Below are 22,357 nucleotides of genomic sequence, written 5' to 3'. Positions count from 1 at the left end.
TTCCCCGTATTCTTATTCTTGTTACTCCATTTCTGAAAAATCCATTCCCTCTACCTGAAAATAAAGGTCCTACCCAGCCGCCAAAATCCAGTTTAATTGAAATTGTTTCCAACCTTCCTGCATATCTCTAGCCGTGGTTAATTTAGGACTTAGATTGTGCTTCTGATCAAAGCATGATGACCAAGGCATAATGTACCATGAAATACCTTAATTCAGAAGCTGTGTATACACAAAGCTTCCAAACTTGATTCGGATGTTGTAGTTAATCATCTTCTTAACCTTTACCATTGCTTTACCAATAATAGTCACCCATAAACATTTTAGTAAATCGAAAACAAAATTTAGGAGACTCAAACAACCCAAAAGGACTTGAATTATGACCTCTAATTTCCTTGCAAACCTGAATTTCTATGACACACCCCCTCCACGCCCCCTTTGATGCTACTCTACACAATGCTATATACATGCCCATTATGGCTGAAATAGGAAGCAATTGCCAACTGTGGCATCAGCTCAGAAAAAAAGCTAACAGTTCCAAAGTTGAGACTCAGAGCACTAGACCCACGATAGCAAGCTCTAAAACTATAATCCTGAGCATGTGTGCCTGAGTTAGAGAAGGTATTGAATTTATAGCGAATGAAGAACAAAGGAATGAATGAAGGGACTGCTCAATGGTCACACCAAACCTTACAGGCACTGAGGTCAAACTGATCATGATAGAAAATATCTCATTTGTTTTCCAAGGGTCATCTTTTCCCATAAAAATGAGAATTCTCAAAACAAGAATTGACACGAAATATTTATCTGCCTTTTGCAAAGAAGAAAAAGAAAACATTTACAGCACATATCAAAAGTTCAGTGAGTCTAGCAGAACTCCAGCAGCAACCGAGCCTTCCAAACAAGAGCACATAACCCCTCATCTGAACCTTATAGCCTTACAGGCAGATACAGCACTAAAGTAAAACCGTGTGCATGGGCCATCTGGTACAGTGAGAAGAAGGACAAATCCAGGAGTCAAGATGTCTCACACTCAACAAGAGCTCAGCCAGGAACTGCATGATCTACATCTCCGTGGGTCTCAGTTTCCCCGTTTGTAAAAAGAGGGAATTAATTCATTTAGCAAGTACTTGAAAAGGTTTTAACTAGATGCCTGGCGCCAGGGTTGGTCTAAATGATCTCAAAGGTCCCTTCCAGCACTGAAAATCTTATAATTCTTATAGTCTCACTTAGTAGACGTTCTTTTGGCTCTGACCTGAAAATTTGGCTGGAAACATAAACAGGCTTCTACATAAAAACACACATTTACCAGCTATAATTTGGACTTGGCAACAGGAGATTTCACCATGGCTGAGAGGAAAAAGTGCAAAATTGTATCCAGTGAGTATTATTACTTTGGATTACATTATAGCTCATATCTAAAGGTGGTGCAGCAGGTATGGCCAGAGCCGGGACCAAGTCTCTATCTCATCACATGCCTGTTTTCTTTTGAATTCACCAACAGTCTTCCATATATATTCAGTATAACACGTCACTCCCTACCAGATTTGTCCTTTTCCATTTGGCAAACACTATTTTATTTTTTATCCTTCTTCCTTCTGTTTTGCAATGAACATAAGCCAACATGGCAACAGGCTTTTTGTTTATTTCCTTCCTTTTCAAAAACAAAGTCATGGTTTCAGAACAGTTATCATGACAAGGCCCATACAGAAAAACACTTTTGTAATTTTAGGAAAACTTCATGTTTGAATTTTTCTTAATGAAACCCTTTGCCAAAGCCTCATTATTTTCCTGCTGTTGTTATTTTTATATAGTAATAATTATAACATCAAAATATCTCTGTAGCTATTACAGTTTAGCAATTTCCAATCTGTCTATATTTCACTCAATTATTAGAAGTAGATACAGTTACCTTATTTATATTTATGAGGAAACCAGGACTTAGTGTGACAGGCTGAAAAAAATCTAACTAGAATAACTAGAATAAGCCGCTTAACTGATATTCAAACACAAGTCTTCTGTCACAAAATCAAACAGACTTTTTAGATTTCAAATGCAATAGTTTCTATAATGATCCCAGAGAGAAGACAAAGTAAAGTTTTTAATTGTGTAAATTAATTAATATGCAAAAATCACCCCAACAAAATAAGAGCAAAAGCAGATAAAAGGCAAACTTTACTTTTTTATTTTAACAAAAAAGTACTAAAAATAAAGAAAACTGATCATATTATTTTATTTACAAAGGGATCTCTCTGTTGCATAAAATAAATATAAACTTTGTAAGGTTACTATCCATTGCTGGCATCTGATCTCTGTTTTTACTAGCTTACAGCAAGATAAAATGTAGGAAATTTGTGACATACGTATTTAAGACAGAAAATTTGTAATAGCATCTCAAAGATCTAGCCTTCAAACTGAATGGGAACTTACTGGTTATAACTGGAACATATTAATGTCAACTGATTAAAAAAAAAAGTATTCTTCTATTTCTCACAATCTACTCTGTGGAAACATACCCCCCAAGAAAGCCACATGACTCATCTCCCTACCCCCACCCCGTCCTCCTCTAAGCCTTTGTCAGGGGTCACCAGCTCAGTGAGGTCTTACTGACCATGCCCACCGCAGGGAGACCATATCTTTTACCTGTTCCTTGATCCCTAGCACTGACCCCATTCTTACGTACTTTATAATGTATATGTTTTATTTACTTCAACTAGTTTCACTAACATAAAGTGTCATGTGGCGAGAACCCTGTCTGTCTTTTTGCTCAAGAATTCCTGGTGTTATAAGGGTGCTCACACAGGAGCACAGAATATTTGGTGAATGAATCATTTCTTCCTTTGTCTCCCCCAACCTGAAATTGAGGAGACAAAATCCAGACAATGGACTGAACTATTTAAGTGATTATGTCCTAAGGCTTTTCCTCTTTAAAACTTACTACGGGAAATTACAAACATATAAAGATAGACTGAAAAATACAATAAATCCCCAAGCACTCAACAATTATCGACCCATAACTAATCTTTTGCCACCTATATTGTCACTCAGTAACTCCCTACTCTTATTATTTTTAAGCAAATATCAGACGCTATTTCACTTTATCCACAAATATTTCCAATGTTTCTCTAAAAGATAAGGTTGTCTCCCCCCCCCTTCAACCTATCTACAGTAATACCATACCATCACACCTAAAATAATAATAATTTTTTGAACTTGTTATGAAGATTTCCATCGTGACATGAATGGTATTTGGCTGCCTGAATGGTGGCAGACAGTCACTAGCGACACTGCAGGATCACAGACTGAGAACTACTTCTAATGTCTTCCTGACTCCAGCCCGGAGTTACTTTGCAATCAACACCTCTCTGGAGCATAACAGTTGTATATAAATCAATACATACTCTAATATGCATCCTTGACCTCATTCAGAAGAGCAAACGGATGTTTGTTGCTGCTTTTGCTAGAAAGATGTTGCTGACCAATTAGGACCCACAGTGACCAACCAGAGCCTTCGACCAACGGCCTTACTCACATAGAATGCAATGTTTGTGGATAGAGAAAACAAGCAATAAAAAAGCATGGCTGTGTGTCTCTGGGATAACAAGAAACTGTGAACTTCTCAAATGGCATTCCTAAAAAAATGGTTTTCAGTTTCCAAACGAAATTAGTAGGTAAAAGGATTTGCAAGGCATCCGAGTGCAAGCTGGCAGAACTCTGAGAAGCGTGAGTTGGGCATTTTGCATTAAAGTGCCTCAGCGCTGTGTGAGTAGTAAAGCTCTCTGTAGGCTCTGGATAAATGTTTATCCGCCACAGAAACAATCACTGAATTCATGAGCTTCCTAGCTGGCTTGTAAACATGACTTTAAGCACAGATCTTACCTGTGCCCTGAAAGCACCTTCATCAAGGGGTGGTGGAGGAGGGAAGTTTCCAGAGACAGATGGAAGAGCACCGGCATCATCTAGAGGTGGGGGTGGGGGTGGAAGAAAATCACCTACAAAAAGAAAACACACACATGAAGTCAATATGGACACAATTTTATAGCACTCTTAAAGACACATATTTGCTGGCATTTTACTGCTTTGTAATTGGTGTTGACACATAATTTTTTTTTGTCTTACACGACAGTTATTGCCTATCCTAGTTCTTCTCACTTTAATTAGTAGCCTTAACTTTCAGAACAACGGGAACCAGATTTGATACCTAGAAGGACATAAAAGCTAGTCTGTGGGGGGTTGGGTACATTCAGCCCAAACGGGGAAGGTGCTTGGGGTGGTGGATTATGGAAGTGTATAAGACTTAGTCCTGAAATAAATTTTCAGTCAAGTAGAAGAGGGAAAAAAAATGCATACACTAGTAAGAATCATACAAGTTGAAATGTATTAAGGTGTACAAACAAACTCTTCAGGATGTTAAGATGAAGGAAAGCCTATGTCCAGGTAGAGAAACAAGGAAGGCTTTACTGAGCATTTAAATTGCCCCTGAACATTATGATATGGAGAGCACTCCAGGCAGAAAGACAGTAGGATAAAGGCATAGAGGTCAAAAAATTCAGGGCCTGAAGAATAAAGAGCAAGTTAGAATATAACATAAATATAAGAACGTAAAATAATGCTAGTAGGCTATAAAAATTACAGCAGTGACCAAATAAGCTTTTAAGTGTGTTACACATCTATCAAAGAATTTGAATTTTATCACGCATGCAGTGGAGATCCATCAAGGATTTCTGAGAAGGGAACACTTGGTTGCAGTATGATTTACTAAAGACTAATCTAAAAGTACAGGCAGGACTGAGTAGGAAAAACTGGAATAAGAAATATCTGATTTGGAAATCTATATGCAATACAAACAGAAAGTAATGAGACTTTAGGATACTAAGAAACCCCAGCATCACCATCCCACAAGAACAACTGATGTTAGAGTCCCTAGAAGAACGTGCCCAATTTCTAAGATCTGAGGTATAGACATATATCCAAGAGCTCTATGGGTTCATGGCATAGAATCTTTTTAAATGTACTCTCCGCAAGAAATTCCATTAGGAAAAGGAAACTTCCATTTAGAGAAAAAAATCTTTATTTGTCCTTTTTCTTTTAAAAATAATATTGCAGATGCATTGGGGAAATGTTCTCTATTTATGAGTAAGTAGCTTTTCCTGGCAGTCCTGCTGTTCAGCACGGAGTGGTAGGGCCCCAGTCCCTGTCCCTCAGCAAGCTGCTTTGGGCTAGTACCAAAGCACCACAACTTACATCTCCAGGAAGAAAAGGAGTCTAAAGTGCACAGTGGAAGGATGGCGACTTGGACTGGTTGGTCTGATATACCTGTGAGATGGTTCCCTTGGGCTCCATGTGCCTTATGAATAACGGTCTTAGAGTTGGAAGAGTAGCTAACAGCTGTCAAGGCTAGAGCCCTGCCATATTCAGACAACCGAGCAGTCAAACACTACAATCTGCTTTTTGGACTCTCCCTGTGTACGAGGCACTGCGCTAAGATTTCCATATACTACCCCTTACTCCTACACAGCTCTCTATGCTGATGGTTCTCAGAGTGCAGAGTTCATCAGGGTTTCTGGAAGGTCTTGTTTAAACATAGATTGCTGAGTCCAACCCCCAGAGTTTCTGACTTAGAAATGCAAATCCAATAATTTGCATTTCTAATAAATTCCCAGGTGATGCTGATACTATTGGTGTTGGGACCACACTTTGAGAAGCACTGCATTAAGCAAAGTACCACACTATTATCCCTCCCTTAGCCTCATACGATTAATAAGATGCAATGAATTATGTCATACGGAAACATTGCTACTTCTCTTACTCTTCTGAGTGTACACATCTGAAGACATACTTTGTCCATGTCCTTGTTAGGGATATAAGCCTCATAAACCTTTATTACCTCACCCAGTCGTTCTAAACATTGGCTACGAACGAGAGTCACCAAGGAAGCTTGTCTAAAAATGCTAGTGCCAAAAATTCCATCTCACACCAATTCAATCAGGGTCTTGGGGGCGGACAAAACAGACTGGGGAGGAAGAGTCAGATTCCAGTATTCCTTTAAAACCCAAATGATTCTAAGGTGCAGTCAGGACTGAGAAACTCACGTGGACTTCATTTGGCCAAAGACTGCACTAAAAATATATTTAACACCTGTAAGTACAAAGAATTGTCACCAAGTTCTTTTCTGTCTTTAAAAGTCATTAGGTATGTATGATGTCAGGGTGGCAGTAGATTGGGGGTGGGGGAGTCGTCACTTTGCGGGGGGGTGAAGTGTCTGGCTATTGCATTGTTTTGTGCACCTAAAACAAACAAACAAACAAACAAATAAATCAATCAATCAATAAATCATGAAGGCATATCCATTAAAGTCATCAGGTAAGAGAAGAATGCACACAATGAGATCTTAAGTGATCAGCAAAGAAAGCCAAGCTTGATGGAGACTTAACTACCAAATTCTAGTTCACAGCCTAATTTTCAGGTTCAAATGTCCTATCCGGACGTATGTCTTCTTCATACCCAATTTAAAAGAAGCTCTCTGACCATCTTCTTCTACTTCACCAGATTGCAGTATGCCACAGAGAATGGTCCGAGCATTAAACAGTACCAGAACTGAATGAAATCTTGGAGGTACTATTATAAAAGTAGAAACTGAGGCCTATGAAAACCACATGAACAGTCCAAATTCTCACAGCAAATTAGTCTAAGACTAGAAAACACAACTGCCTGTCTCTGAGGTCCCTTTCAACTAGATCCTTCTTGATTGCATTTCTGTCATAGAAATTTAACATAGTGAGGCACAGGTTGATAACACTCCTAGGAGGGTGAAGAGGAACAGAAAAAGAAAATGGAATGTATTTTTAAAAAGAAATAACTTGAAAAGAACATGACTCTAAACTGTATATTCTAGGTAAGATTAGGCAGATTTTTAAAAGCCCTGGTGTTGAAATCATTATAATTATCTGCTTAATTTTGATCAATTATTAACTTAGACCAAACTCAACCATCACAGACTTCTTCCTGCATTATTCTGAGTGGAACTCACATTTTAAAATGATGTGGAAGAATGGAGAAATGTCTCGAAAACAGATACACACATGTAAAGGGATAGAATTGGCAATGGGTCCTCTGGAGGAAAGCATAACTAGTTGAGAGAGTTGGAATGAAAAACTCTTCATAACTATCTTAAATCAGACTAAGAACTATTACGAGAATTCTGACTTAGAGCTCAGCATTTTAACAGGCAAGTACACGAAGGAAAACGTGTCTGTGTTGCAGTAAGAATAAGTTCAACTTAGGAGAGAAGGCAACAATTCCATGTTTAAAGAAGACAGCAAAATGAAAAGAATGGGGTGGGGTGGGGCGGGGTCAGAGAGGAATCCTTTCCATCCCATTTTTAAAACAATGAAAGAACATGTGGCTTAGATGCTTAGGTGGTGACCCTCGTAGAGCAAAACGGTTGAACAGAATCAGTGGCAGTACCTTCTAACTAGCAGTGCTAAGCTATAGACCTTCACATCACTGCATGCCCCATCCTCTCTGCTTGACAGGGAAATCCAGATGGAAGTCCCAGGCCCTGTGAATTACAGGCGCATTGAATAACTCAAATAGGCAGGCCAAAAAAGAACATACCATCAGGCAACTGGTGCAGGGCAGTGATACATACAATATAACAGAGAAATATTTGGTTTTAGAAGAAGTGGGGTAGTCACTTTGCCTACAAACAAATGCCTACAAACCTGGTTCCCTCCTTACCCTCTTCCTCACCATCCAAAGCCTACCACATGCAAAATACATTTATTCCTCAATTACTCAAATTACACAACTAGTGAAACACAGAGCTGGAAATGGGTCCTCCCTTTGCCTTGGCCAGAAGCTAGAAAGGATCTCGCTTAATTTGCTCCATGTCATCCCAAATCATTCAGCTAATATTCAAAGGTTTTGCTGTGCGTCAGAGGTTGTACCGCGAGGGCAGTTAAAGGGTAAGTTGGGCAAATAAAGTATTACATCCCTGATTCTCAAACACTACTTTATGCCAATTTACTTCAGAAAATAGCATGCTATGCATACCATTAACTTGAAAAGGGAGGGAGGGAAAAATCCTAAGAGCCCAGCTCTGCATATTTTTTCAAGCTACCCTTTCTAGTCTAGAGGTAAAAAGGCAGTGCCATTGAGAAGTGATGTGGCCACCTGGTAGAAGCTGAGTTAACTGTAGTTACCCTAGTAACATGGGTTGGGCATGTATGCAAGGCACCAATGCAGAGCTTGCTTATGCCTTCAGGAAACAAAGGCCCTCCCCATAGAGGAAAAACACAAGAATTTACTAGCAAAGAAGGTGATAAATGACTGGTTATGCATGACTGTAGTGCAAAAACAGAAGAGAGTAATTAAATTCAGATCATCAATTGAAATCTGGATTCATTTACTATGGTAAAAAATAAAGCATCATTATATTTCTTCTTCATCTAAATAGCCATGTAAACCTGTACACATACACAGGGATTTAGATAGCAGCCCCTTTTGCGCCTTATACACAGTTTTATCATAGCATCTCTAAACCTTGATATCATTTATGTGCTTATGGTCACTCCTAGTTAGAACTGAAGCTTCTAATAAGTAGAACCCACTCAAAATTTATCTTTATATCCCCACCACCTGGCGTAAGGTTTGGGCTATGGTATGCTCGCTGTAAAAATAGTTAAAAGGTTAAATAATGAAATAAATAACAAGCCATTTAATCTCTCAATTGATATTTTTAAAAAGCCTTCCATGCTTTTCAAACATCATTGCTCAAATCACCAAAGGGATCTAGATAAAATGCAGACTCTGATTTAGCCGGTCTGGGGTGAGGCCTGAGAGTCTGCATGTTTCACATGCTCCCAAATGCTGCTGCTGGAGATGCATGGACTCCACACGGAGTTGCACAACTCGAGGGCTCTTCCAGCTGGCAACTGTTGGTTCTCCAACTTCCTCACGTGGAGAATTTCTGGTTGTTTCAGGAAACCTAAACTTTAATGGAAGTATAAATAAAGTCACTTGCAGGCTTCTCAGGTGAAGAATTTAAATGATGAGCACATAAGAGATTGGATTGGAACACACACACACACACACACACACACACACACACACGTGAAAAAAATTAATCGTAATTAACGGAGAAAGGAAATATATTCAAAGAAAATAGTACAAAAATTAAAGCCCAAACACGTACAACACAAACCTCAGCTCTATCCTGTAATTCAGAGAAGGCAATGCCACCATCTCAGGTTCAATTTCACCTCACCTATTACATGAAGATGACAATATTTACTTCACAGTGTCACTCTGCAGATCAAAGCAGGTAAAACAGTGACTTTGAACCTTTTCTGACCACAACCCAGAGTCAACAAATAACTTTTCATATCATGATGCAATATTACTATCTGGACATGTGTAAGTCCAAGTCTGTCCAAAACAAGAGTTTCATGAAACCGTATGTACTACATGTAATGCACACTAAAAATGGCTATGTTATATTTATTTATTTTAAAAAATGCTGTTTGTGACCCACTAAAGTGAATGTGACCCATAAGTGGGTATCAACCCACAGTTTAAACATCACTAAGGTAAATTATATGTTAAGTAACTTGTTCAATGTCTACATGATAGATGATAAGTCTTCCTTCCTTTCACTAATGAACAGGAGGGCAATTGAGTCTAAACTTGCCCACTCAGTAGAGGAGACCAAACCTGAGAAGCTGAAGAGACCAAGTAAGAAGATGAAACAAATATAACAGGAGTGGCAATCTCCATAAGGTGATTAGGTCACAGCTATAGCATTCTCCTCACGGATGAGAGGTTATTTATTACAAAACCAATTAACTGAAGACTTCATTTACAATTTCACCCTCAACTTCATCTTCGGTTTGCATTAAAACACACATGCCATCAAGAAAACAACACCAGAAAGCACATTGAGTGAAATACTTTAAAAAGGAAGTATTCAAGGTTTAGGACAATTTGTAATGTTAGCATTTGTGGGGTAACATATATGCATTTATTATTGTATCATGATGGAGTATTTTATCTTTTAAATGGATTCCCAAGAAATTAACAACAAGTTGCCTCTAAGAAGCTGCTGAATTTTGCAACTGAGGAATAAGAATGAAAGAGAAACTTACTTACTTTTCATTACACCAGTTTTTAATCTGCCATTATTTTATCTATTTATAATTTTAAAATAACACATATGTACAAAACAAAAAAGAAATTTTCAGTATTTAGAAATGTCTTATCTGCAAATTTAAACTGACTAAGGTTTTAAAAACCACCAGGAAATATTCGGATATGACAGAGGTCAAGAAACCATTGAGATTAAGTACCATTTAATGCATCACCTCTCAATCTTCTCAACCCATTTACTATCCACTGGTTGTACCTAAAAATATGAAAGGAATTACCCTGATTTACTTCCCATGTTTTACTTAGTAAAGATCAGATAAAACAAGTGCTTATTCCTAGAGCCAAAGCCTACGCACCATCTAAGTGTGACCACAGACCTATGTCCTGGAAAGAGATTAAACACTATTAATAAAGCGGTTCCTGGATTCCCATTTTGCTCCTTGAATGTGCAGCCCCTTGAGAATTCTCTGGGAGAAGTGCTAATGATCAGGACAGCGCTGGGCATTCCTGAATCCCTGTCTTGATTGGCATCGGAATAGCAACAACACAACCTCTCTTAAATGACACATCTTCATCTGTAAATGAGAAGAGATGTAACCTTGACCAAGTAATTTCAATTCTTTATTTCTCACACCAGACATTTTTGGAGTTCAGGCTTTTATTACATATAATTATATATTAGAAAATTAACCTTTCTATTTTTCTTCCACTTTTATTTTCTGCTGCTTAACTAAAAAACAAATTGTTGATTCTGATAGTACTTAATTTTCTGACCAATGGCCTTTAAATGGAAGGACTAAGATTAAAAATAGTGATAAAACACAATATTAATGATGGTATAGGGAAAGCAACACTCTTGTGTGCTACTCATATATAAATAGGAATGTTAAAGATAAATTTTTTTGAGAAAATTTGGCAACAGGTATCAAAAGCCTTAAAAATATTTGATCCAGCAATACAACTTTTAATAAATTAGCCTATTATAGAAGTAACTAAAGAGTATAGAGAGAAGCATGTTAAAAAATCTTCATCACAATGAAATGTAACTGAAAATAATCAGAATGTTCATCAATATAATATTGATAAAAAAATCAACAGTCACACATTAGAAAACTGTGTAGCCATCAAAATGATGATGTTGATCTAGAGTTGACATCTATTTATTCATTGGTTGAGTGTTTTCTCTGTATCAGGCATTATTCTAGATACTGGGGGAACCAGCATACATGCATACATACATACATACATACATAAAGTGTTGCTGTCATGGAATTTATACTCTACCAAGAGGAGAAGAATACTTAAAAATAAATTAAAGATACCTAGTATCAAATAGTGAAAAATACTATGTAGAAATATAGGGCAAAAAAGGAGGAATATAATTCTATGGTGGTGATGGAGTATTGCAATTTTTAAGAAAAAGGTTGGGAAATGCCTCACTAATATAGTATTTGAACAGCGACTTAAATCTAGTGAGGGAGTGAGTCATGGAGTAACTGGGAGAGGAACATGAAAAATTGTTCCTGATATATTATTATGTGAGGAAAAAAGTGGGTTACTGAATACTGTTTAAAATACAGTCCTTTGTGTGTGTGTGTGTGTGTGTGTGTGTGTGTATAAACCTTTATGTTAACAATGGTTGTCTATGGCACATGGGATGACAAGAGTTGTTTTTGTTATTCCTTCTCCTTTTGGTTTAATTGTTATACAATAAATGTGAATTATAGACATGCATTTAAAAAAAAAATCAAAAGGAAGATACTTTGAAACAAACTGGCAGAATCTACTCAAACCCAGTGTTTAATTGTAATGCACCATTATATTTACCCAAGCCAAATGTAATGTCTCAGGGCTCTTTCTAAATAACTTAGCTTGAAATGCTCTTTGAGATTCTCAAATTAAAGGTAAGAAGAACTATTATCCTAAAGTAGATGAAGTCTCCCTGGTTTTCAAATGGACAATTTCACTCTTCATTTAGCTAATGCAGAATCCCTGGGTTTTCAGTGAGTTCCATCCTCATGTTTAACCACAAGTAAATAGTCTGTATCAAGGTGAAACACCACAGTGCATCACATCTAACCATACTTCATTTCTCTATCACACCGTGGTTTCCATTTGTTGAAAAACAAATTCAATTCTTTAGTTCAATTCTTTAGTCGAAAACATTGAATGATTTTTAAATAATATGAATTAAAAGGACAGGCTGGCTCTACAAATGTTAGAAACAAATAGCATTTTTGAATCCACCAAGTGTCAATTGTCACAAAAAACATAGTAATTGCTACCCAAACAACAAACCATACCATGTATTTTGACTACAAACATGGGAATTCAAAACGAATAGGATGATGAGGTAAGCCTAAGCATCAATCTTCTACCAGCTATTGAGAGATCTTCGGCCCAAATATGAAAAAGTGAAATTCTCCGCTTAAAATTTAAATAAAAACGTTTAAAATTTCATGTGGTAGACAGAGAAAAGGCCAACAGTCCAGGGAAACAAACAAACTAAAAAGCAATGTGCTGAGAGACTATTCCAAAAATATCCCTTTCCCTTAGAGATGGGACATAACCTGTGTTGGCCATTAAGATCAGAAGCTTACCTTCCCTCCAAAGATGGTGATGAAGCTTGAGGGAGGGTGGTTTTACAATAAAAAACCTCTTTAAGTCACTCATTTAACTTGGTTCACCACTGCTATATCTGAATAGAGTGAACCACCCTCAATTTCAATGACAACATAGTCTTCCTTCCATTCACTTCTAATAGTGCTCTATTAGAGCACATATTGTGCTCTTTGTTAGTTGAATTGCCTATCCAAAGGTTTCTCCTATGAGCTGATAGGCTCTCTGCTTCACTAATCTCTATATAGAGCAGATAGAGCACATAGGAGATGCTTAGTAAGTACCATCATTATTTTAAAATATTATTATTACAAATCTCTATTACATTAAATTGAATTGAACTCTGAAAGAATGAATATATATATTTTACCATGGACAACTTTGCTCCTTTCTAATTATTAGCATAAGGTCAATACACTACAGTCCTGGTGGAGAACAGGTCCCTCATGGACTTAATTACAGTTGGACAGTTAATAGCATTAGTCTTAAAGTAGCTGCCCGGTTTTTCTGTTGTTGTTCTTACGCATTGTCTTCCTGGGATCCTGTCTTCAGAACACAGGCACTGAGTCCTCATCCATAAGTCACGTTATGGTTATGGGGGCACCCTAACCACCAGAAACATTGCAATAATATGTACTATACTTGATATTTCTTCTGCAGTAAAAGATTGTGGACAGATCTTAACAGTATCTATAACCAGCAAGTTATCTTAGAAACTCCTTTGACTCCTCCAGGAATTTTGGAAGAGTCAGCTCTTCTCCCATCAAGGAGAGATGGGACTGGAGGAGGAACAGGAAATTGAAGGAAGAGAAAGGAGAGAGATGTCGTATGGACAAAAATCTCAAAATGTTAGTGCTTCAAGTGCCGAAACAGATCTGACTTGTAACCAAGGGTGTGCATCAAAACCTCATGGGGCACTTTCTTCTGCTATAGACACCCAGGCCCCGTTCTAGAATTCTTAAATCAGAATCTTTGGGGGTAGGACCCAGACACTCAAGCATCTTCACAAGCTTTTTGGATGATTTTAATGACTAGCCCTGGTTAAGAGTCATGGACCTCCATGAAAAACAAAGTAAGACGGAGGAACTAATCCAGGTTAAAGAAGGCCAAGGAGACATAGCAACTACATGGAACTTGTGATTCAGGATAGGATCTTAGACCAGAAAAGTGATATTAATAGGACAACTGATGAAATCTGATTAAAGTCAACATATTAGCCAGTAGTACTGTGTCAATGTTAATTACCTGGCTTTGGTAACTGTACTACAGTTACATGAGGGAACATTTGGGTAACGGGATAAAGGCTAAATGAGAATCTTTAAACTGAGTTTCAGCGAAATTATTTCAGAACAAAAAGTCGAATTTTTTTTTTTTTTTTTTAATTTTAAGGGGAAAAAAAAAAAGTCACTGACCTAGTCCAAGAACTTTTTTTATACATGGAGAAATTTTTAACCATTGTGGTGAAGTAAAACAGTCAAATAGTGTAGAACTATTCCAAGAAACCCACTGTTATCCCAAATCCCCTAACTTTTAGTTGAGGACACATGTACCACAGGACATGGCAGATTTAGTGTGAGAAACTAAGATTTCTTGGGAATGAGGAGGCAACTTGTTCCGCCTCTACAACCTCAGAAGATTATGAAGAAGAGAAGAGGTTCTTACTATTTAGAAGACTTGGAATAGATGATCAGGAGTCCATGAAAAACCTTCAACAACATCCGGGCTGAACGCAGCATGGAGAGGCCAGTATCCCAGCCTGCCGATCAGCAGCACTGAAATCCCATAGAGTTTCCTTCGCCCACTGCTAGAGCCCATGCCCCTGCCTCAGGAGAAGACGCCTTGAGGATGAGAATGGCTATATGATACCAGGGCCTTCCGTGATTTCTCCAGTTTTTATCTTTTATGTGTGAATGACTTCAAATTCTTCTCACTGTGAAATTCTTGTTACTATTTATATAAAATTATGCCGATCATTACTCATTCTCCTTCAACCCTCCCATTTCATCAAGTCTGAGGCTTAGCAAATGTACAAATGCTTTAAAAATAATCAAATAGAGACATTCATTTCATTTCAAGGTGTTGTTTTGGGCATATATATATATATATATATATATATATGTATTTTTCTTCTTCCTTTTTTCCAAAGGAATACTGGAACTGACAGGTACTTGCTCTAAAAATTTACTTCACCACCTGCTAGCTGAAATATTGCTTTCATGGATTTATATTGTATTAAAAGGTCACTGGCTGTTTAAGTCTTAAACAGTTTTAATCATTCTAAAAGTCTCTTAACAGTAAGAAAAGGAAGCTCAGAACAAACAGCAGCAGGGACTCTAATTAAAAGGGCCAATTCATCTAATTTTATTTGGGGTTAATTATTCAGGATTCACTCTTTGATGTGTAAGGAATAGCAATTAGTAATTTTAGTGATTTGAGAATCATTGGAGGTGTAATCAGTTAAAATGAGTGAGTGTTTACAACACAAGATGGTGAATTAGTCTCTCTCAGCTGGAGAACAGGAACATTAGGCTCCAAGAGATCAAGGCTAAAGATTTCAGACCATAGTAATAACAGTCACTTCAAAATAAAACACATGTCAACAGCATCTATCCTTCTGTTTACTCGTAGCTAAGGCAAGGCACAGAGGCTTCATGAAATTACCTTTAACTAGACCTCCATCTTTGCTGCAGTCCCTCTATTTGGCTTTTGCCACCATGGTAACCATAAACGCATTACATTAAAAACGCAATTCTAAATGAATGTACCATTTAGAAGCAATGTAAGACCCAGAATAAGCATAGCACTCATTTATTCCGTGCCTGCATCTCTGATTGACAGCTGGGCATCTCCACCTGAACCTCTAATTCTGTGCTCAAAACTGAATTCAGACCCCCTATCCCACAGACCTGCTTACCTGTTCTTGCACCCTCTATTTTTCTACTTACTTCATTATAATTTTCCCAATCACAAAGTTTGGGAGAAAACCCCTTTCTCTGTTTTTTTGCCCCAGCCAGCCACACAGAGTATCGCACACCATATTAAATACACCAAAATTTCCAAATCTATTTACTGCTCTTCATCTCTACTGCCACCAAAATACTTAATGCCTAGACACCTCATAGCTAGGCTTAATGGTTTCCATTCTTAATAACTTAGCCCTTTCCAACTAATCTTATACACTGTTGCCAGATTGAAAACTTCCATTGGCCCCCAAATAGCCAAAACAAATCTTGAAAAAGAGGAACAAAGTTAGAGGACTCTGCCTTTCTGATTTCAAATCTCACCACGAATCAAAAGAGTGTGGTGCTGGCATAAGAACAGATATACAGACCAAAGAAACAGAATAGAGAGTCTACAAATAAACCATCACATATATGGTCAATTGATTCTCTGGCAGCTATACTAGAGCTTTAGAGAATGATTGGTTGGGAGTACTAGACACTTTATAAAAACCCCTGCTCTGGGCTTCCCAAGACTTGATAGGACCTCATCCTGGACACGCAGAATCCTGAGACAGGAAGGGCCTGCTATGAGGAAATTGAGAGTATCTTGACAAGCTCAGTTCACCATACACCCTCCTAGAATGCTCTGGTAACTGCATCCTTTGAGAGAATTACAGCAAACAGCAGCTCTGGAAGTTTTGAACTTCAGAAGGCTCCCTTTTGCTGAGCAATGTATCCAGTAATCTGTCTGACTAGCTTCCTGGACTCCAAGAATTTGCTCCTTAACTCCCACACTCTAAGAACTTGCTCCATAAGGACTTTCCTATCCATCATCTCTTCAGATCAGAATCTAAGATATTTTAGGAGGCCCACGTCCTCTGCTCCGACACAGCCTTCCTTGGCTGCCCCTGACAAAGGCACCTCCCCACCTCTCACCCTCTGTAGCATTTCTAGAGTATGTTCACAGTGCATCCTCCTGTTGAGAATCCAGGAGGCATTTGCCTTCCTGCACAGTGTGTTCCTAAAGGGCACACATCATGGATGATTCATCAGTCTAGCTCAACACACCTCTTCTAAGCTTTATAGAGTTGAGATGGAGAAGAGTTAAGAAAATATTTGCTGAGTGGGTACATGCATGAATTCTTGACAACTACAAATTAAATATTAGCCCAATCAATTATTCTTTGAAGGAAGAACCTGAGAAACTGAGTGTCTATCAATTTCAAAATATGTGTATGTAGATTGTGTGAGTGTGTGTGTGTGTGACAGAGAGAGAGAGAGAGAGAGAGAGAGAGAGAGAGAGAGAGAGAGAGAGAGAGAGAGGAAATGTAAGATTGAATGAACATCCCCATGGGGATGATTTCTACAAACAAAACAGGCTCTTGACTTATCAGTAACTCAGGTGACTTAGTTATATAAAAGAAATAGCACTGTGGTATTAAAATGCATCACTTCCAGTCAGACCTGAACCATTTACTAGCTGTGCGAATTTGGGCAAATCATGAAATTTCAGAGCCCCTTTTATTTTTTCCCTTGTAAAATAAGAGTAACAGCATTTGTCTTTTATACTGCCCAGGGTTGTGTAGACTGAGGTAGATAATTTTAAGAATACTTGTAAAACCACAATGTCCTACCCAAATATAAATTATTTTTATTGTGAGGTGATTCTCTATGCAATTTAACCATAAACACTTTCTTGACGTTTAGACACGTGAATACAAAATGTAGCCATTTACTGAGTATACCATACTATATTCTTAGTCTGGTTCTTCACAGACAGTTGTTCAAACGAGTTAGTTGTAAAGGCAAAGAGAGAGAAAAAAGCATAGGAGTATAACTAAAACAATAGCAAAATAAAGTCCTAGCCAAAGAAATAAATATTGTGCTCTCCCCAGGATATTTAGAAATCTTGGAAAGGAACCACAGAAGGAGAACTGAGGCGGTACTAACTGGGCACACCAAGTGCTTCTGCAATTGATTAACCCAGCATTTCCTCGGGTCTGGGAGTATTCCTGGGTCACTTTTTTTTTTTTTTTTTAATGGACAAACTGTTCTTGAACAATTTACAAGACATAAACAAGCTATTGTAATGAATCAATCAAAGAGGCCAGTTTTGTCCTCAAAATCCAGTGAAATCGCCAAGTCAAACCAGCTACCACCACAACGAGGCAGTAAGACAAGCAAGAACATCCCCAAATCCCAATGCCTTGCTTAGTTCTGCACAGACCTCTCTTTGCCAAATTTGATCTATAAACCCACATGCCCATGTCTACAAGGGGCAAGTCCCACTCAGTAGCAACTTTCAAAAGGCCTCCAAAATCTATTGGATGCTTATCATCCATGAAGTTATGTGTGTTTTTTAAATTACAATAGATAATTCAACAAGCAGCCTTTTGAAAAATCAACCTTTGTCTCCAGGGAGGCACTCCAAGGAAAAAAAAAAGATACATTCCTTGTATTTCATTCACACTGCTTTCTTCACTCCCTCAGTTTAGGAAGTCATGTGATAGAAAGACAGTCCCGAATGCAAAGTTTGGTGACGTGTTCTGGGCAGAAGTTCAGGCACCTTGTTATTATAGCAGACCTGATCTGGCTGCCCAACGACATAATTTAGCTGAGTGAAGAACTCGTCCCCTCTTGCTTCATTTGGCTACCTGCCTGGGAAGGGCTTTCATTCCGAGGGCAATGGATTTATTGCTCCCTTGTATTTCTCCAACAGTAGTTCCAGTTCTCTGAGTTTCAAGTTCAGTGAGCTCAGCTTTGGCATTCAAGGATCTCCTTATGTCTCATCCTTAAGAGCATTTGTCCCAGGTCTGTTTGCCAAGGACATGGTGGCAGTTCCCTTCCTGGCACTTGAGTCTGCAATATTAAGCTTCTTCTCAAAAACATACCCACCCTATCACCGGAGTTACCTCTCCCAGTCCTGCTGGCATTGTCATGGCTTAAATGGCACCAATGGTACAAGTTGATAACCTCACAAAGCCACCAGAACACAAGCGGATTAGAATGGAATAGGGAGCTCTATTAGCCGTCAGGTCAGCAAACAAAGGCGAAAAGACCAAATCCAGCCCATTTCCTGCTTTTGTAAATAAAGTGTTATTGTAACACAGCTACGGTCTTTAATTTACCTATTGTCTATGGCTGTTTTTGCGTTTTGCTGGCAGAATTGAGTAGCTGACCTTATAACCAGCAAAACCTAAAATTTTTTCTATCCAGACTTACGAAATTTTGCCAACCCTTGTCTAGTCCTTGAACTCGTTTTACAGATAGAAAATTCAGATTCAGAGCAGCTGGTGCGCTCAGTGGTTGGGGCACAGTGCTCATAACACAGGGCTCGCCAGTTCGATCACCGCGTGGACCAGTAAGAAACAACAGCTTGAGCTTGGAGCTGAGCCACCAGTGGGAGGCCGGTTGGTTGGCTCCGTGGTTAAAGCACAGTATTCATAACACTAAGGTTGTCAGTTCATTTCCCACATGGGCCAGTGAGCTGCGCCCTCCACAACTAGATTGAAAACAACAACTTGACATGGAGCTGATGGGTCCTGGAAAAACACACTGTCCCTCAATATCCCCCAATAAAAATTAAAAAGGAAGGAAGGAAGGAAGGAAGGAAGGAAGGAAGGAAGGAAGGAAGGAAGGAAGGAAGGAAGGAAGGAAGGAAGGAAGGAAGGAAGGAAGAAAGAAAGAAAGAAAGAAAGAAAGAAAGAAAAAAAGAAAATTCAGATTCAGGAAGGTTAAACAATATTCCTAGGGAGTAAGTAAAATTTTCAAAGCACCATAACTAGGGCAGCACTGGGCATATGGTGCATACACACTTAATAAATACTGGCTCTCTCTAGTGTTTAACAGGAAATTGTATGTTCCTTCAATGTGGAACTGTGCTAAAATGATTTTTTTTAAAAACCGTTGTCCTTGAGAAATTCACTGTCTAGAGACAGCAGATAATTTCAACATAATATTGTGTGTATTAGTTTTCTATTGTTGCTTCAACAAATTATTATTAACAATTATTTAAAACAATACACATTTATTATCTTACAGTTCTGTAAATAAGAAGGTGGTCATGGGTATCGCTGGGCTAAAATCAAGGTGTGGGCAGCGTTGCATTCCTTAATGGAGTCTCTAAGGAGAATCCATTTTCTTGCTTCCACAGGTTATGGAGACTTCCCTCACTCCTTGACATGAGGCCACCTTCCTCCATCTTCAAAGCCAGCAAAGGCTATTGAGTTCTTTCTTACACTGCATTACCCAAAGTCCTCTTCTGTCTCCTCGTCCACTTATAAGGATGCTAATGATAACACTGGGCCCACCCAGACACTCCAGGATGATTTCCGTATCTTAAAGTCAACTGATTAGCAACCTTAATCCCACCTTAATTCTCCTTTGCCACTGCAACCCAACATATTCCAGAGAATATGTTCATAAGTTCCAGAGATTAGTGCACGGACATCTTTTTTTTTTTTTTTTTGGGGGGGGGGCATTATTGTGATAATCACAGGGTACCATAAAGAAGGGACGTGTACACACCGTGCTGTAAACCTCAAGGGACAATTCAGCACAGAGGCACAGCATCGACAAGAGCAACAGCTCTCTAGCGATACAAATTTTCCACAGTTTGCCATAATTTTCTGAAAATTTCAGCATATCTCAGCATATTTTTAAACTTTAATATATGTTTTTTAAGATTCCATTTTGTCCCATACACATTGTTCTTTTCTTTTGCAACTGTTATCTTGATACCACATTGAAGGGGGGAGAAATCCTATTAGATATTAGGTTAAGGAATTTAGAAAGCAAGTTTGAGTTAGAATTTCAGGAGAACCAGTTACATACTCTCCCTGTGGGATTGCTTTTCTTAGGTCCATTTTGTGGATAAGAAAACTCAGAAAGACTAGGAACCTGCCCACAGAGACCACAGCTAAGACCCGGAGAAAGTTACTTTGGCTCTCTGAAGTTCATAAACAGAATGAAAAATATTAGTGCAGCATTTTTGTGATGGTCTATGTAGCAATGGCTTAAAAGGAGAAGGGGGGTATTAAACATATTTGAAAAAAATGAATGCTATGAGTTTGCAAAAAGCTGGAGCTATATACAGCTTGTACCTGAGATGATGGAAATATTTTATTTCAAGCATATTTAGCTCTTCAGACAAAAATATAACCGAGACTAAAAGACATAAAACTATGCCTTCACTGTTTTTATGACCTAGAAAGGAAACTTGTTTGTTTAAAAAAAAAAAAAAACATGAAGGGTTTCACAGAAATATTAACATATATAGAGAGAATATAACTGCATTTACAAATCTTGAGGCATAACAGTGAAAAGTGAATTACCTGGTTTGAGAATGTGTGAGTGCCCAATAACTGGACGTGTGCAAGTAGAGGCAAGAAGACTACTTTATAAGTATATCATAATGGAAATAGGAGCTTTACAAATTCCAGAAACCCAGTAAGTGGCCTGTAAAGGTCCTTTCAACACTAATAGTTTGTAATCCTTTGACTTAAAGTACAGGGCCAATTACTGGCAATCAGAGACTCAGATTTCTTTTGAAAGTGTACAGTCCAAAAATGTCCCGATGCATGACAGGACAGTTATCCTAACTGCAAGCAGGTGCATCCCGGGATAGGACATAAAGATAATTTTCTAGGCCAGATCAGGCAAAAAGCAACTTGTAATGTGGACAGTACCTATGTCTGATCCTGACTCCCACACCTCGCTGCCTCACTGAAAATGAATATTTTTATATCCAGAATTTCCCAAAAAACTATATTCTACCCATTCTGAGGTCATTAATTCTTTAAAGGACAAATACATGTTCAACTAGAGATATGAAGCGGAGCACCTAGGCTGTAAGTTCTTGCAAATCCTATCCCACACGGATCCGTACATGTGCTTAATAGAAATAGCTTATTTTCTTCAACTTAAAAGGCGGAAAGATCTGGTGGAAAGGCTTCAAAACATGTGAGAACTTCCCAATCTGGCTCTTGTTAACTGAGATGGAGGTGATGCAACAATATTTCTTAAATTAAGGAGTACACATTTCCACCCCTGACAATAAAAACCAAGTAAAATACCAAATTACCAAGACGGAAAATTCCCACCATAAACAACTAGAGTTACCCAGAAGAGAAAAACAAGACATTCAGTCACAAGAGCTAAATGCCTTCCTGTTACGAGAAATATACACATATTCCCACGCAGAACCCTTTCCTTGTGAATAGAGCTAAAGGTGCATGCAATAGTTTGATAGAGACATTATATTACTTATACAAAACTGAACTAGATTATGTGTTTGTTTATTAGATTATGGCTTTAGGCACATTGTTCTTCACTAAGAGCTCTTGACATGAGCCAACACACACACATTCTTTGGAATGAAGGCTTTTGTGAGAGTATTTTATGGTACTTAGGCTCTTGAAAAGACTTGTGAAAGCTGTCGCACCAGAGGATTAAACCCAATCTTTGGGGCCACCACATTAGGAGGGTCCAGTTCACTTTACACAGCCTTAACTAGGACACATGAGCTTTCTTGGACATAACACCAAATGGTTCCAACTCATTCATTGTGGAATTTCTCATGTTAACCTCCTCCCACTCATCTTAGTCACTAACCAAACACCAGATCCTGAGTGCCAACGGATAAAAATGAAAGC

The 22,357-nt window shown here is 38.3% G+C and overlaps 1 protein-coding gene across 20 annotated transcripts in view; it reads right to left on the bottom strand.

Annotated features, from left to right (window-relative positions):
- LPP (LIM domain containing preferred translocation partner in lipoma) overlaps window positions 1-22,357 on the bottom strand; it is a 650,163-nt gene that overhangs the window by 364,039 nt on the left and 263,767 nt on the right. For all 20 annotated transcript variants that reach the window (XM_019752112.2, XM_019752114.2, XM_019752115.2 and 17 more), the window contains one exon: window positions 3,877-3,989. In XM_019752112.2, coding sequence (XP_019607671.2) covers window positions 3,877-3,989 — 113 coding nt within the window. The remainder of the gene's footprint in view (window positions 1-3,876; window positions 3,990-22,357) is intronic.

The sequence above is a fragment of the Rhinolophus sinicus genome, linkage group LG01 (genome assembly GCF_036562045.2).
Source record: "Rhinolophus sinicus isolate RSC01 linkage group LG01, ASM3656204v1, whole genome shotgun sequence".
In the NCBI taxonomy this organism is placed as follows: Eukaryota; Metazoa; Chordata; class Mammalia; order Chiroptera; family Rhinolophidae; genus Rhinolophus; species Rhinolophus sinicus.
Note: the sequence above shows the minus strand (reverse complement) of the source record. Positions and strands in the feature narration are given on the sequence as shown.